The sequence below is a fragment of the Lissotriton vulgaris genome, chromosome 3_1 (genome assembly GCF_964263255.1).
Source record: "Lissotriton vulgaris chromosome 3_1, aLisVul1.2, whole genome shotgun sequence".
NCBI lineage: Eukaryota > Metazoa > Chordata > Amphibia > Caudata > Salamandridae > Lissotriton > Lissotriton vulgaris.
Genome location: NC_141689.1, coordinates 1,892,482,141 through 1,892,498,269, shown reverse-complemented (window position 1 = coordinate 1,892,498,269; position 16,129 = coordinate 1,892,482,141). Strand labels below are relative to the sequence as shown.

The 16,129-nt window shown below is 44.7% G+C and overlaps 1 protein-coding gene across 3 annotated transcripts in view; it reads right to left on the bottom strand.

Annotated features, from left to right (window-relative positions):
• FNIP2 (folliculin interacting protein 2) overlaps positions 1 to 16,129 on the bottom strand; it is a 387,981-nt gene that overhangs the window by 139,414 nt on the left and 232,438 nt on the right. For 2 of the 3 annotated variants that reach the window (XM_086962360.1, XM_086962359.1), the window contains exons 7-9: positions 9,110 to 9,199; positions 7,809 to 7,880; positions 2,470 to 2,605 (exon numbers count right to left, since the gene is read on the bottom strand). In XM_086962360.1, coding sequence (XP_086818486.1) covers positions 2,470 to 2,605; positions 7,809 to 7,880; positions 9,110 to 9,199 — 298 coding nt within the window. The remainder of the gene's footprint in view (positions 1 to 2,469; positions 2,606 to 7,808; positions 7,881 to 9,109; positions 9,200 to 16,129) is intronic. The other variant, XM_086962362.1, reaches the window with a different exon arrangement.

Genomic DNA, 16,129 nt, shown 5'->3' with positions numbered 1-16,129 from the left:
GTGTGCGAGCAAAGGAAATATGGAGCGCCTGGATTAGGATGCTAGGACGGCGGCCCAAGTCATGGAAAGATAGGCAATCTGTTAAAGTAAAAGGTGCACAGAGGCTCCAAAGAGAGGCCAGCGCGGAAAATGATCCAGAGGATAATGGGCACAGCCAGTTTTTCAGTTTTTGGATTTTCGATATCCTCCAACATTGTTTGATGTCTTTATGTGATGTGAACTTCGCATTGTATTATATGACTGTGTCTGGCACTATTTTATGTATTGTTACTTGATGGAATGTCCGAGCATGTTTGAGTCCGTGTTTGCCTGTTTGACTGAAAGATTGTGTGTGTGCAGCTTAGGATGTTTAGATTAGTCTGTGGATATTCTTAGTCTTTTATGTTTTTCCTACGATATTGAATAAATAATACAAATAAATATGATATTTCTAACTCACAAGCTCTCTGTACTAATAATGTGAAGGATACCCAGTTCAGGACTGTTCTGTATATATCGGTGACGTACTGCACTATATAAAGTAACTCTTAGGCAGTGTTCTTCTTGATTGTTCCCCTGCCTTCTCTGCCTTTTATTCGCCTCAGCGGCCCCCTTCCCTGTGAGTCGTTGTCCTGAAGACTAGGATGTTGAGTAAAAAAAATCAGGGTTGTCTGGCTTCAGTCTGTGGCATCTGGCTACCTGCCTCTTTACCGGTAGGCAATAACAGCGCTTGGAACAGGTGCCATATTGAAAGAGAAAAAAGGGGGAAGAGGTGCGGATCTGCATTCAAAGGCACAGACTGAAAGTAAGTAACATTAGCATGCAGGGGCACCGCATGCATGCGGCTCCACTCTTGCTATTTCGGGGTGCAACTGAGTCATTGCAGAGTCACACGGCGCTTCTTGCTGGCACGTTAAATCCGGGCTGGGAAAGCTTTCAGTATCCAGTTTGACAATTGGGGATATTCTAAAGATGTGGAATCTGTAGTTAGAGGTATCCTTCAGAAACACACTGCTTAGTGGCATAGACATACCGGGTACCCTTGAGGTTGTGCGGTAAATGGATCTGGACTTTAACGAGGGCTCTTTTTGTGCATTTGTATAGGGCAAACTGATTTAGTTACCAAACTACTGTTTCTGTTGCTTTAGTCCTAGTTGGGTCAACAAAGAGCTCCTTCAAAGGCACAGTACCCTTTTCGAGCTCCAATGAAAAAAAATCTCTCATTTACTGGTCACATACATACTCACATGGATGACAGACAGATGCTTGATTGGTGCATGTCTGTAAAAAAGGGTTTCAAGATCTTTATCTGGGCCAGTTGCCTGCTACAGTCTAACCCAGAAAAGACAAAAGTTTCCTCGTGCAACAGGTATAATAGATTGCGGTATGTATGCCTGAATAAGTGTTTTGGTGCTGCTACTGCTGATTCTTTTTGGGACGATAAAGAAGCAACAGCATTCAACTTTGCAACATTTTAGCATGCACGGTCTTTCAAAACATGCATGGCAGGTAATCAAATATTGATACAAAGACATACATCTCCCCTCGACCCCCTAAAAACCCCACTGCACAGATCGAGAAAGTAGGAATACTTAAATGCAAGTCTGTAAGTGTTCCACCTAAGTAGCATCCAACACTGAAAATCATTCTTGCAAATTTGGAAGCGTGCTATGATGTCACACAGTGAGATCATATGTCGGCCATGAATAAGCTTCCTTATTAGGCTTAACTGTTTCATTGAGCGAGAAAGCAACTGGAACTTTCTATGTTCTTGCAGCAGGACCAGTACAATCTGTGTTGGTCATGCACGGCCTGGGAACAAGAGCTGTACGCAGATATTCAACAGCGGTCTGGTATAGACATCAGCGGAGGGTCAGATTAGTGATATAAAACTGTATGCTTTCTTAGCTAGATACATTTTGTCAGGGATTGAAATCTTGAGGTCTTAAAGTACAGTTTCATAGCGACTGCTAAATTACTGTCACCCCAATTGTTGTGCATTATTGACTTACAAAACTGAAACACTCAAAGAAAAGCTCAAACGAACATTTAACATGCTCGAGATTACGTCTTGTTCTCCTCACACTACACCCACCTATCAACTAGTGTGTGTTAGTCATTCAGACAGTTCACCTTTCTATGAATATCAATGGCATTTAAAATAAATAACAAAAAATACAGAACAATTATACCCCACACTCAAAGGACACCTTTTTCTCACACCAGTATACATCAAGGCTCTATTTTCCTCAAAATGCACATGGTTTTGGAAATAAGGTACACTTTTAAAAAGACTAAACAATTTCCAAGAAGAAGGCGCAAAACCACCACAGTTCCAAAACCCCTTCCTCTCACACACACACAAGACATGCTTCTTGTACCCTGCAGTCACTTATCTTGACCCACACTAACCCAAACATTACTATGGGAAAAGTAAAGTATGGTTCGTAAAGTCTGTATTTCCCCAATGCCAATCCTGGCAAGACTCACCAGCGAGGAATAATGCCATTCTCGACACTGGTCGTCTGGCTCCGCAGCCAGCGTCGCTTGTAGCTACTGGCACAGCTGCTGGTGAAAGAGGAACTTGGCGAAGGCAAAGGAGTGATTAGGAGGCTGCTCAGGGAGGCTGTGGAAAGAAGGGTGTTTGCAAGACAGCTTCACTAACAGGACACCATTTTAGAGATGAAAACATTAAGGAAGTTTGCTTACATCCAGCAGTACATGGCAAAAGGCGTACTATAGAATAATACATCTTTCTGTGGCCGAAGGTAGGAGGGTGGGTACCTGGCGGTTGGGCCAGAAAGCATATACTTGGCTTCAATAAACTTATTTAAAAGTTTTGCCAAGTTTCAACTGCGCCCCATCTGTATTCTGCCATTAATTCTAAGCGACGTTTCATTTTTTTCTTTTTGCTCTTCTCCATTTATTCTCATATCTCTAAACCGGACTGCTTTTACCTCACATTAAACTGTGAATGGAAACATTGATCACTTCGCTCTTTCAGTGACCAGTGATCACATTTCACCATCTGAAATTGTAATCATGATTGCATTTATATAGCGCTTACTACCCCTGACGAGGCGTCGATGGGCTTTTTCGGTCACTAGCACGCTACTCCGGAAACCATGAAGGAATAGCAGTGAATTAGTTTAGTAAAAATTAAAGTAATTTGAGTGGTGGATATGTTAGTCAGTTATTTCGATTGGGAAGGAAAGTAGAAGGAAAAGGTTTGCATTTACCTAGTGCTTACTACCCAGGTGAGGTGTTGTCGCACTTCTTCAGGAAGTAGCACACTACTCCGGAACCCTTAAAGGATCAGTGGTGAATTAGTATAGTGAAATATGAAACTAATTGTCTGGTGAATAGGTTGGCTATTTGGATTGAGAAGGATAGTGGAGTGATAGAAGAGGGAGAAGGTTTGCATTTATATAGCGCTTGCTACCCCTGATGAGGTGTTAAAGTGCTTTTCGATCAGTAGCACGCTGCTCCAGAACCCAAACAGGATTAGCGGTAATTAGTATAGGGAAATATGCAATTCAGTTGAGTGGTGGAATGTTAGCCTGTTAATTTGGATTGAAAAGGAATAGTGGAGGGATAAAAAGGAAGCAGGGCTAGAAAAGAGAAGGGGTCTGAGATCTTTTTTTGGGAGGGGGCAGGGCTTTAAGTGGGCCGGGTCTCAAGGGGTCTGAGCACCGGTAGTGTTTTTAAGGTGGCCTCGAAACGGGTCTCTATCGGGCTCTGTTTTGTGCCCTGGCACCAGCGGTCCGATTTTTTTCTTCCAGACTGCAGTGACAGCAGCCACCTCGATGTGCGTGTGGTGAGCGTTGTAGGCAGTGCTTAATTTGTGCCGGTGCTTTCCGGTGCTTAGCACCGGCACTTTCTTATCAGGGCCGGGTCTATGCGTCTGCTGCACGTAACGTCACATTATCCACATGATATTTATTGATTTCCCCAAGACTCGGTGCAGAGTGTTCCGAGTTCCTGCCTTAGATGAGATTGTGCGTCCGCGCTGCTTTGCAGCCAGTAAACTAAGTTTGGGGGCTGGCTGAGCTTGCTCTGGACTCGCCTGGTTACAGTGTTCCACTAACACCTGTTGCTCACGAGAGTCTGTCAACGTGACGGTTGCCCAATGATGATGCGCGGTATTGACGTGGTAGGCCTGCATCCAATCGCAACAGCCGATAGTGTGACACAATTGGGCGGGCGCGCGCATTACATTTAAAGTATGAATGAGCCTGCTCAAACTGTCACAGGCGGGAGTAGTCTGCCGCTGTAATTTGCACCTCGTTGTGCCGCGTGACTAGGCAAGCTCTGCGGTGGACCCTCGTTCACCTATCGTACCACAGACCCTACAAACTTAGTGGTGGGTGACACTTTACCGAGGCAATATCTCTCATTCCAAGTGCGGCGGTAGAACATGGTATCCGCACGGACCAGGAAGCTCCTCCTGTACTGGGAACCGCCACACCCGTATCTGAAGTCAATAGGGCCCACGGCCACTACGAAGTGGTGCCAGGTACCTCAGCAGCCTGGCCATCCTGCTATTGCAGAGTGCAGCGGCCTGCAGCCAAGTGAAATTCCGAATGCAGCCTGATCTGTGCAAGGCACTCGAGTCCTCTCCTCTCGGGCGGGCTGTGCTACCACTGCACGTCGCAGCTGGGCCCGTCCTTCATGCCTCCTTCACCATCAATCAGTGCTCACTGACAATCAGCGAGGAGTGACTGACACAGCCCAGCCCTGGCCCGGCAAGAACCGGTACTGCTGCTGTTTGCGGAGAGTTCAGCTGCCACCACGGGTGAAACTGCAGCGGTGCCATTAGGAGGGCAGTGACATCAACAAGGCATTGATGGGGTAAGTGCCACTGAGCACAAGTTACTTTACACACGATCACAATACATACAGTTCTAAGCTTTTAACCTCATTTTTGATCTCTCCAAGTTTCAGTTTCCGACATGCTGAAATGTGGCGCACAGAGGCCCTGACTGTCTGAGGGAACACTAGACATCCTTTGTATCTGGCAGAAAGGACAGTGATACACTCATATTACTCGATACAAAATACAAAAGACAGTCCTGTATTCTGGCAGGTGGGACATCGAGACATTCTTGTTGTCTAACAGAAAGAACGTGAGACAGTCCTACATCTGCCCCAAGCCTGTGGTGAAGCTTGGGTCCCCGAACGAGCCTCTTGGTGGGGCACTGCACCAGAGTCTGTTTAAATTAAGACTGTTTAAATTAAGATTTTCTTGCGCCGGCCCAGTGCACAAACATTATAGTTGTTGTACTGGATGATTACTGAGGCTGCTTTTGCTGCTCACATCTCTTATCAAATTATCACCATCTTATGGAAACAATTTTCTGGACGTGGTGTAATGTGTCACACATTTGATGATGTCAGTCTTCTGGGTTTTTTGTGCCACAGTGTGCTGCTTTATTGCAGTGTGATCTGTGTTACAGGGGCGCGATGGAGACCTCTGCAACCTCTGTGGTGCTTGGGGCCCCCCACGATGACCTAAAAGTATGTGAATTGCATTGCATCGTAAACTTTGAAATGGGGCACAGAAGGTGCTGCGCAGTTTGCCTTTCATTTACTTTTAGCTATCAAGGGGAAGGAATGTTGGCTGGGATCCCTGATGAACAGAAGAAAAAAAACTTTGTCAGTCAAGCAGTGTTTGCACATTCCTCCTTATGATACCCCAATATTGTAATTTCCCCAAATCGGCACATAGAGCACTGGATTTGTTCCTTTTCAATGCATTAGTGATTTTAGCTAATTTATTCCAAAATTGTGCTTTAAATGCATTTTTTGATTTAATCTTTTTCAAAATGTTCACAAGGCAGGGGAACCTCCTATCCTGAAAATCAGATTGGGTATTACATCTGACTTTTAGCAGTGCCAGTTGAGGATGTGGGTGGAGCGGATATAGTAAGTGGGTGGAGCCAGTGGAAGAAGTGGGTGGAGCCGGAGAAAAGTAGGTGTGGCCTCCGACAAACATTTGAGCACCTGCACTTCAAATTTTACAAATTAAGCACTGGTTGTAGGGGGAAGGGAAATCCTTTAGAGATTCATTTTCTCTCTGGATTTCCCTTCTCTTTTTTAAACTCAGGAGCAGCAACCTCATCGTGGTGTCACCAGGGCTTTATGGGGAAGTTTTTTCAATAGTATACACGTGCCATAGTTGCTGCTTATTTATCTTAACCACAAGAAAGGGCAACCCAATATTCCCCCGGAACTGGGTATATTCAATAACAACAACAAAAGCGTTCCTGAAGGAATTATTTCCTATTGTTTAGCAATTTATAATAATGTCATAAAAATGAACATCATTCAATAAACAACCGGAGATTGTATTTGTATATTCATTGAGTTTATATCGTCAGTGAATAAATTATTCAATCAGCATAGGCAAAATCAATATGACATTTCATGAATGGCAAGAAAAACAAAGAACTGCTATTTCATTTTTTTCATGAGCAGTGATGATAAACACCTTTGCGTATTATATGGACAATATATACAATTTATGCCATATATACATCAGTTAACTATATACATTTATTTACAATACATAGTCAGATGATATCCGCAAAAAAGTGTCAATGCGTCGACATTTCGGTCTCAGACATCATAACTACACAAGACCATCCTCAGGACCAGTGTTGCACCATGAATTCGTGATAAGCCACAAAGAATCAGTCCTATTGAATCTGATTTGGATTGAAGACAGGTCCACACTCTTAATCGTGGATTCGGGGCATATTTAAACTGCCATTCTCGAATTTCGACCGGGAATTAAGCACCGCGTATAACCAAGGCTCTGATTCTGTCCAAATCAGATTCAATAGGACTGATTCTTTGTGGCTTATCACGAATTCATGGTGCAACACTGGTCCTGAGGATGGTCTCGTGTAGTTATGATATCTGAGACCGAAACGTCGACGCATTGACACTTTTTTGCGGATATCATCTGACTATGTATTGTAAATAAATGTATATAGTTGATAACTGATGTATATATGGCATAAATTGTATATATTGTCCATATAATACGCAAAGGTGTTTATCATCACTGCTCATGAAAAAACTGAAATAGCAGTTCTTTGTTTTTGTTGCCATTCATGAAATGTCATATTGATTTTGCCTATGCTGATTGAATAATTTATTCACTGACGATATAAACTCAATGAATATACAAATACAATCTCCAGTTGTTTATTGAATGATCTTCATTTTTATGACATTATTATAAATTGCTAAACAATAGGAAATAATTCCTTCAGGAACGCTTATTTATCTTATGCAACTAGTAGTGACTTGTAGGTAGGATGTGACTTGTGTATCATATATCTGGACACAATGACAGGAACAGCAAAATACCAGTCGGGCAGCACTTAGCTTACGTGTTTAAGCCACGCCCTTAATTACATTGGCCACGCCCATTCGAGAGCCCCCCCCCAGTTTTTTCATCCCACTTAAAGCCCTGGGAGGGGGAGTTTATAGCAGTAGGAGGGGGTTTGAGATGAGAAATGGGAGGTGGAGGGTAGTTAGTATAGGGAAATATGAAATACTCTTTCATAGAAGTAGCGGTCCACTACACTGTTACTCAAATGTGTGTGTGTCCTGCGTGGTATGCATACTTAACAAGAGCACCGGGCACTGCTAATCCATAAAGCAAGGGCTGTATTTTTATGGGGTGAATGTTCATGCCTTTCCTCTTCACGATGACCCAATTCGCGGGTCACACTGAGACCAACCCTTCCAGACTCCTCTGCAGGGCTCGACAATTTAAAAACAACCTGCGGCGACAACCCAGAGAGCCCAGACGGTACCTGAGCGCGCGATGCCGCTGTCCCGGTCTTCATTCTGTCCTCGGCTGGGCATGTCCACGGGGTTGCTGTGCGCTGCACGGAATAAAAAGACCCGGTTAGGCACACCACGGGATACTGGCCTGGCACAGCTGTTCTTTCTTTCAATGCTTTAAAGTAATGCAGCCCCGCGGAGCAGGGGGGAGGTAGGGGTCTTTCTAAACAAGCAATAGTCAAACCTATCAACACGTTCACTTCTGAAAAATGGAAAAGTTCAAACCAATCATGGTTCACCGGGAGTGGATGCAATTCGCTCATTAAGATCACACAGTGCAGCCATCATCAATCAACGTGATTTAGGAGAAAGCAGCTAAAAATCAACACGAGTTAAGGGGAGGGAAGAGGGAGACAGCTGGAGAAAAGAACAGAATGAACACAAAGAAGGAAAAGAGATAGCGGCAAGTAGTTGAAGAAAAAAAGACACGATCGAAACAAAGAAGAAATTAAGGCTAAAAATAAATGACGGAAGTAAAGGACCGGAGTCAACATATAAAGGAAGGGAATGGATGCACTGATGACGGTGAAAGGAGAGGTTATATTTGACAGTAACGTGTTTAGCTGCACAAAGCTTTATTCAACAGAAAAACCACCACCACAGTGTCCCTCTTCAGTTAGTAGTGTCACAGTCTGGTCTTCAGTTAGCATGCGCTGTAACATGCAAGATCTGGGAAGTTAGCCGGCAGTGTGACCTCGGTTTCCAGTGGACACCCTTGAGCGGAGACGAAAATACCCGAGGATTACCCTCAGCGGGCACTCTGCCAACGTGACTAAGAGCTAATCGTATACACTCTGACGCAGCACGCGACCAGGACATCCTCGGGGCACCAAAGATGCTGTCGGAGACTGCTCAGCCCCTGCAATGTGACCTAGATTTAGGACTCCGCGGGGGCAGCTGCTTCAAAATAGATTCAACCAAGGATCAACACAGGGAAAGAAACACCAGTGGATAGGAAAGGAAACTGCACACCAGCACAAGATGAGCAAGGCAAGCCATGAATCCTCTTAAGAAACGCAAGGGCTCAGGGTCTCGCGGGCGCCATGCAGCCAAACTCAGGAGACCATCTGTTAGCACCACTGTGGAGAGATGCAGAGCTGTGGACTGGGGATGGAAGATACCCTCCAACTTATATGAAACAATACACACAGACCCTGAGCCCTTCTATTTCAACAGAGCGATTATTATGGAACCTCATGCCAGAAATCAGGGGCAGCCGAAAAGGCACTGCATTGTGTGGGTCACACCGAGCTGAGTCCTCCACACAAACCTGCAAAGCAAGAGGCGCTGCGCACCAGGCGGAGGGGACCCCCATCAGGGACACCGAGCCGCAGCCTGCTACTGCACAGATGCAGCAAACCTAGAACAGCAAGCAGGGGGGGCAAGTGCGGGGGAAGAAAGGGACACAGAGACGTTCAAAGATGGCACAACTGAAATTGTCTGACATGAAATACATTTTCAGTGGAGTTTCAATTTATGGTATCGTTGAAGTTATGTCGTTTTTCTGTTTACTCTAACAGGTCAGCCAGCATAAATTCAGAAGAGCAACCATGAAAGGAAAGCCTTCAAATCAAAGAGTCTTCCGTGGAACGTCCATGGCCGATTTGAAAGTCCTGGAAGGCAGATAATCCACCATCAATCTTCTATAGCAACCTGATAAACGCCCTCTTTACGAATGTAATTACGTTCCCTCCCAGCCCCACAAGCATGGCTTTAGTTGGTACACCTCTTAAGTAGGAGTGGGAGATGAACTCTATGGGTGGGCAGAATTTGCGTAGTCACACCACACAAAATTCCGCGAAACGGTAAAAAATCTCCACAGAGAAATTCCGCGAACACGCGGAATTGCTTGTTCACTATGTTTTTTTCTTGTTAGCGATCGCTGTTTGCGTGCTCGGGGAGAAATATCTCGCAAACACGCATTTTGAGAATGCGAACAAGCAAAAAATTCTGCGAAGCCGTGGAACGTAGAATTTTTGGGCAATTTCGCGCTCTCCGTGGAACGCAAAATTACCCAAATTCAGCAAATTCCACGAGCGGAACGGAAATTGCCGCCCAGGCCTTAATAAACTCCTCTACGCTCTCCTGGCGGAGTTTTTCCTAGAGTTTGGCAAAAACTCCACTAACCACTGCGTGGACGGAGTTTTTCTCGCATCGGCTCGCCACTGTTAAGTTGGCAAGCGCGAGTGAGAAAAAACGAGTGCTAGATCGCCTCTTGGCGAGATTTCTCAATGCGGCGGTCGCAGCAGGTCGTTACTACTCACGCTGAGAAAGTTGTCGCACACACTGCAAAATCTGCAGCTCGAGTGGAAAATCTACACGAGCAGCAAAAAGAAGCAGCGCCTCTGCACGCTTCGTCGTGGCGTTCGAGCGGATTTTCAGTGTCGTACAAGCTCCTGGTGCTAAAAATCAGCGCGAGCAGGGCCACAGACCAGAATTCCGCCGCTCAGAGAACTCTGCAGCATCTCACTGAGGTTGTACGTAACTTCCATGGAATTCCGCAAATAAATCCAACAACTAAATCTTTAGTACCTGCAAGTTTTATCGAATATTAGGAATCTTCCCCGCTGTTGATATTTAGATGTTTCTTTGTGGTTGTTTAATAGGAGATAAAGGGGAGCATTTAATTTTGGAAGTACTATATTTTAAAGTTTAGATTTTTGATTTATTTGGTTCTTCACGAGATTGCAGGGGATGGGTCTGGTGCAGATTCCATTAAACAAAGAGTTGTGTAATCGAAACGGGCAGTCTGGTGTCCTACATTGGAGCATATTCCAGAGGGTTTAAATATTTGTTTTATTTTTATTGACTGTGTTTTGATGTTTGTTTTTAACATTGCAGTTACCCCTGACGAAGGGCCACCATGCCCGAAATGCAATGTGTGTATGCACATAAGGCAGCCCAGGACAAACATTGTATCCTTACATGCCAGAACAAGCACTGGCATAGCCAATAGGTCTCGCCTTTGGGACCATATAAGTGTTTAGCAATGCAGTACATTATCCCCCACTGGCATGCCCATACACTCTTAACTCTTAACCGTGCTTTCCTTTTGTGGCAGAGGGAGGGGGTGTTTGGGAGTGTTTGTGAGTGTGTGAGAGTGTGTGAGAGTGTGAGCGTGCACGTGGTAGCAGTAGTACTTGATGGAGACCAGAACCTACTCAATAGGCCCTGACCATGTGGCATGCAGATGTTGGATCCGGAGTTCTCAGCTACAGGTCACTTCATCTGTATAAGAGACATGTGTCAGGATAAAGTTACCAAACCCACATCTACATAATGTTGACCTGAAACAATACTCCTCTACCCGGTCCAACTGAACTCACAGTAGTCCCACAATTATACAACCATAAATCAGACTGCTGCCTTGCTGTGGAGGATACTTCTGTACTAAGATGCACACGTTTACGTTATAAATATAGAACTACAAGTACCAGAATGCAAAGGGAACAAAACATCACAGCAATCTCACAATAAAATAGAGACCAGAAGAAACAAATAAAGAGGCACACATAAAAAAAATCTTACTATGTGCAGGGTAACGCAATTTGGGTGTTTTTTATAAAACATTTTTTGTTCTTTTACATGTCCATTTTAAACATTACACCATCGTTAATGCAATAGTACCATAGTACATATGTCTTACTCTACAGTTAGAGGTCCAAACATTAATATTCCCCACATATCCTCTGTGTTTTTGCGAACAGCGTAAATAGGTTTCTCCTACTCGAAGCAGCCGTCCAGCCCCTTCTCCACTCCACCAAAGAGGGGGTTTGTGGAGAGTGCCACCTCCGTGCAACATCACGCTTGGTAGCAAAAGAGGTGACCCCCAAGCGCAATTCATTTAAATAAAAATATATTTAGGCTTGTTTTACATAGTCCTGCTTAAAGCCCCAAGACTCGAACACTAGTAAAATGCACGCAGCTGGTTTAGTAGGTACTATGCTTGGATCAGCACGGCACGCCTCACCACTCTGCCAAAGCTTAAATAGCTACTCTTATTCAACGTCACTTGTTTATTACAAAGTAACAATCTTAAAATCCATGTGGTGCGTGTTAAATCACCAACTCTGCACCCCTAGCCACTAAAAACCAGCATGTGAGATCAAGTAAGCGTCATGAGAGGAGGGGTGATGTCAGCAGAAAACTGACAATTTGGATCAGTGGAGAAGAGGGAAGCAAGCAAAAGGGAGAGCGACAGCATGAGGGAGCAAAACAAACTGCAAAAAAGAAAAAAATGCTTGAAATGATCAAGTTCTCTGGCCAGCATTACATAATCAGTGAAAAAGGCTTTCGACACTCCACACGTCTCCAGGACACCTCTAGGTTAAAAAAAAACGCTACCCGGCCAATGCCAATCACCTGCATGTGGATTGTGCACGGTTCTCTTACTGTATCAAACTTAACAGCCTCTCTCTGAATTACCCGTTCCTACCCGCTATAATTTTTAATGAGTAATTACATTTCCGAGTAAGTAATTCAGGCATGCCAACTTTGGGGGGGGGGGGGGGGGGTGTATATATATATATATATATATATATATATATATATATATATATATATATATATATATATATATATATATATATATACACACACACACATATGTAGTGAGAGAGGGAACAATAACGTTTTGGGCAAAAGGGTGAAATCTAATTTTTTCTTTAAAAAAAATTCTGTTGTCTTATTCTTTAAGCAGCTCAATAAAGAAATGTGACATTGCTCTGCTGCGAAATAGCGCTCCTGAAAAATCCCAAAACGCTACAGGGAGAATCAATGATATGTCTGTTGTGCAGGCTCTTAAAACTGGAAAAAATCTGTAGTTGTGGCGTGCTCTGGCACAACCCAATTAAGAAACAAAAGGTGTTCACAGAAGGCAGTGTGTGAGGTGGCGGCTCTGCAATGACATCATCGTGATGGAGTGAAAGCGCTGCAGAGTCCTCTGGACTTCAGGCCTAAGCCATGCAGTTACAAAACACGAGTGAGGAATGCAGCTGCAGCGTCCCGCGAGTGGTGCGCGTGCGCTCGTGTTGCTCGTAACCGCAAGCCTTAGCTCGGAAGTCCAGAGCGATTCCAAGAGGTCGTTTTACCTAGATCAACGCATACTCGCGGCGCTAGGCTCCACCTAAAAAGGCCCGGATGGTTATTTTCTCAGCACTTGAAAGCATTAAAAGAATTGGAAATCAAGTTACTTTTAATGTGAATGGAGAAAGCAGTGAAAATGTGTCTTAAATTTCTTGAATTCAAAAAGATTAAAATGGAGCATCTAACTTCAAAAGGATTCATTTGAATATTTCATGACTTTGCTGTGCGGCTTGTAGTTGGAGCGACATCACGTACTATAAAATTTGGGATTATCAGCCAGTGCCACTGGGACAAGGCACATTTCAAATCTGCACGCACATTTTTTTTCCCATGAATACTCTTAGAAAAACAATAAAACTGGAGTACTAGGTGTGCATACTATCACGATTATCGCATATACGAGCAAAATCCTATCACTATTATTAAACATGCCCATTATGAACTCTCCATCAACCCCAACTCAGAAATACGTGGCCAGGCAGGCTCAGAGACATAGGCCTGAAGTTACTGATTGACATCACAGGTTCGGTGGCAGGTAGCCAAACAAGCGAACAGGAACTTTAAGTCCTTCCCCCAGATAGGCGTAGCAATGTCACAATGGTCCAGGGAGAGAGGCCCCAATAAAGCAATTAAAGAAATCCAAGGTATTGGGATTTGAGACCTAGTTTCAGAATGTGGCTCCTAACCAGTATGGTCAGGAAAAAGCCAGTAAGAAAGAAAAAATTCTTTCTTGAGTGCCCTCACTCACCAGGGTTTCCCCAGGGTGACATGCTTCATCATTGGGGCCATCCCAGTTCTCTACGAACTGGGGCGTGCTACGACTTTATTCTTGCTCCTAGGTTGGTATGTCTAAAAATGGGGTTGACACTGTGAAACCTGACTATTTGAGAAGGAATTCAGTGTCCAAAGAATAAAGTTGTTTAGGCCCACTAGCAAGGTATTTTTAATCACTTCTTACCACTCCACCACACACTGCACCACACAGTCTTCCTAAAAAAGTGCTCCTACGTAATTCCGCAAGTCGTAGCACATACTGGTTAGGAGCCACATTCTGAAACTAGGTCTCAAAAGCCAATACCTTGGGTTTTATTTAATTGCATATGTAAGGAGGGCGACCTAGTCTTACACCCTCCACCTCCCCCTACCTTGTGAACTGCCCCAATAAAGCACACATGGCTGGAGGAGTGCACGCATTCCCAAAACATCATGAAGTCAGATGCCATACGGAGTTAGGAACATAGAGCCAATCAGGACAAAGCACCCACAGTACACTCCGTGAGCACGGAAACCTAATGTCAGACACCTGGACAAGTTACCCACTGGCCCCCACTGTTTCCACGCAAGGTGGAGGTCCACCTGCATTTGCTATCAGCGCCCTTATTTATGACTCCACAGGCAAGGCATACGTTCTGTTACCAAACAAGGACAGCTAAAAGTATTTTTAGGAATCCCAACATCTGTATAAAAACTCCCTCAGAATGATTGTACTTTGAAATAGTCCTCAGACCCACTTCTGTAACTGCGCTCCCAGCCTAAGTGTTTAATTGAACCAACTGTTACTATTTTGCCAGACGCCTCTGGTCTTGTTTTTTCAAGGTAAACTCATATATGAGCAACAATCAAAAATGGAGAGTTAAGTAAAAACTACTCCTTCGAACAGTCTGCTCAAAAATAGGCCATTGGAGACTGGCCTGTTTGCTGACTGGATAGGTCTTGATTCGTCTCCTTGAGGAGTGGTCTAGATTATGAGGTTTGTAGATATGCTGGGAAAGACCCTAGTTCCAAGGACTAGTATTGTGAGCTATTAACTATTTCACCTACACTGGCTGTGCAAAGGATACTTTTGAAGAATTTTGAGGGACCCGGTCTGATGGTGATCCTGAAAGGCTGCCAGCATTCATAACTTTTTAGAACTGTTTTTCTGTGAGAGCGTTGAAGGTGGAAGACTGGTGTCATGCATCATTGTAGTGGTGCTGTCATGCATATAAGTGTTAGCTGGTTTGTCTTTAATGTAGTTTTTAGAAGTTCCATGGAGAATCTGTCATAGAAGGCTTGCAATCACAGAATCTTGTTGTTTTGGGGCTCTGGATAGTGACATTCTGTTAGAATCCTGTTGAGTTTCTTTTTTGTCAAAGATGTATTTATTGATTGCAGAATCAGAAGAACAACAATAAGAAGACACAAGCGACAGATAACAATCAGTCCCACCCTGGGGACTCCGAGGACATCCTCCCAAAAGCCCACGGGAATACAATATGCAAAAGCTGCAAAGTCATTGCAAGATCAAAGTCCCTTCGTAACAGTGGATCAATCGAGGCCAGTTCTCGGGCCCACCAGTTGCCAAATCGCTACAAGAAGCAGTAGTCCATCAGACCTAGGTCACAGCCCGGTAAGCATCTGCCCCGGAGTCCCCCACAGTCCGCCTCCAGCAGCTGAATAGTGTCACACAGGGAAAAAGAAAAGTCAACAGTCCCCAACTAGACCCCCCCCCCCCGCCCCACCCCTCCCCGTGGTGGCGACCAACCACACAGTCGTACCAGGATGCACACACCTCGCCGATCAGATCTGAAAGAGATGTAGCGCTCTCATCGCAGAAGGACATACAGCTGACGGAAGGCCTCATGAAAGAAACCGGACCAAGGGCCCCCATTTAAACAAGAAATTCTTAAAGTTACCTAGAAATATATCAGACACCCTCTCCTGACTCAGTAAACGCCATAACCGCGCATGCCACAAGGAGGTCGCCGGCGCCTCCGGTCGCTTCCACGCCGCCGCCAGTGTCAATTTAGCCGCCCCCAGACAAAGCCAAATAATCCGTTTGTCGGCTCTAGTTTGGTGCTCCAACATCGGGTCACGAAGTCCCAACAGGACATAGTCCATGGACTCCGGAATCGGATACCCCACCACCTCTTTAATGTGGGCTAGTATCTCCGCCCAGAAGGGCTTAATGGCTGGACAGTCCCACCATATATGGCGGAAATCACCCAAGAGGCCGCAGCCCCGCCAGCACCTGTCCGAGGACGATGGGAATATGCGATGTAACTTGGACGGATAGAGGTACCAGTCATACATAAGTTTCAGATGGGCCTCCCTAAGAGCCACCGAATGGTTATGGGCATTGATATCTCGCCACAACCCCGACCATTCATCGTTCGAGATGCCCCTACCAAGGCAAGTCTCCCAGTGCTCCATATAACGGGGCCTT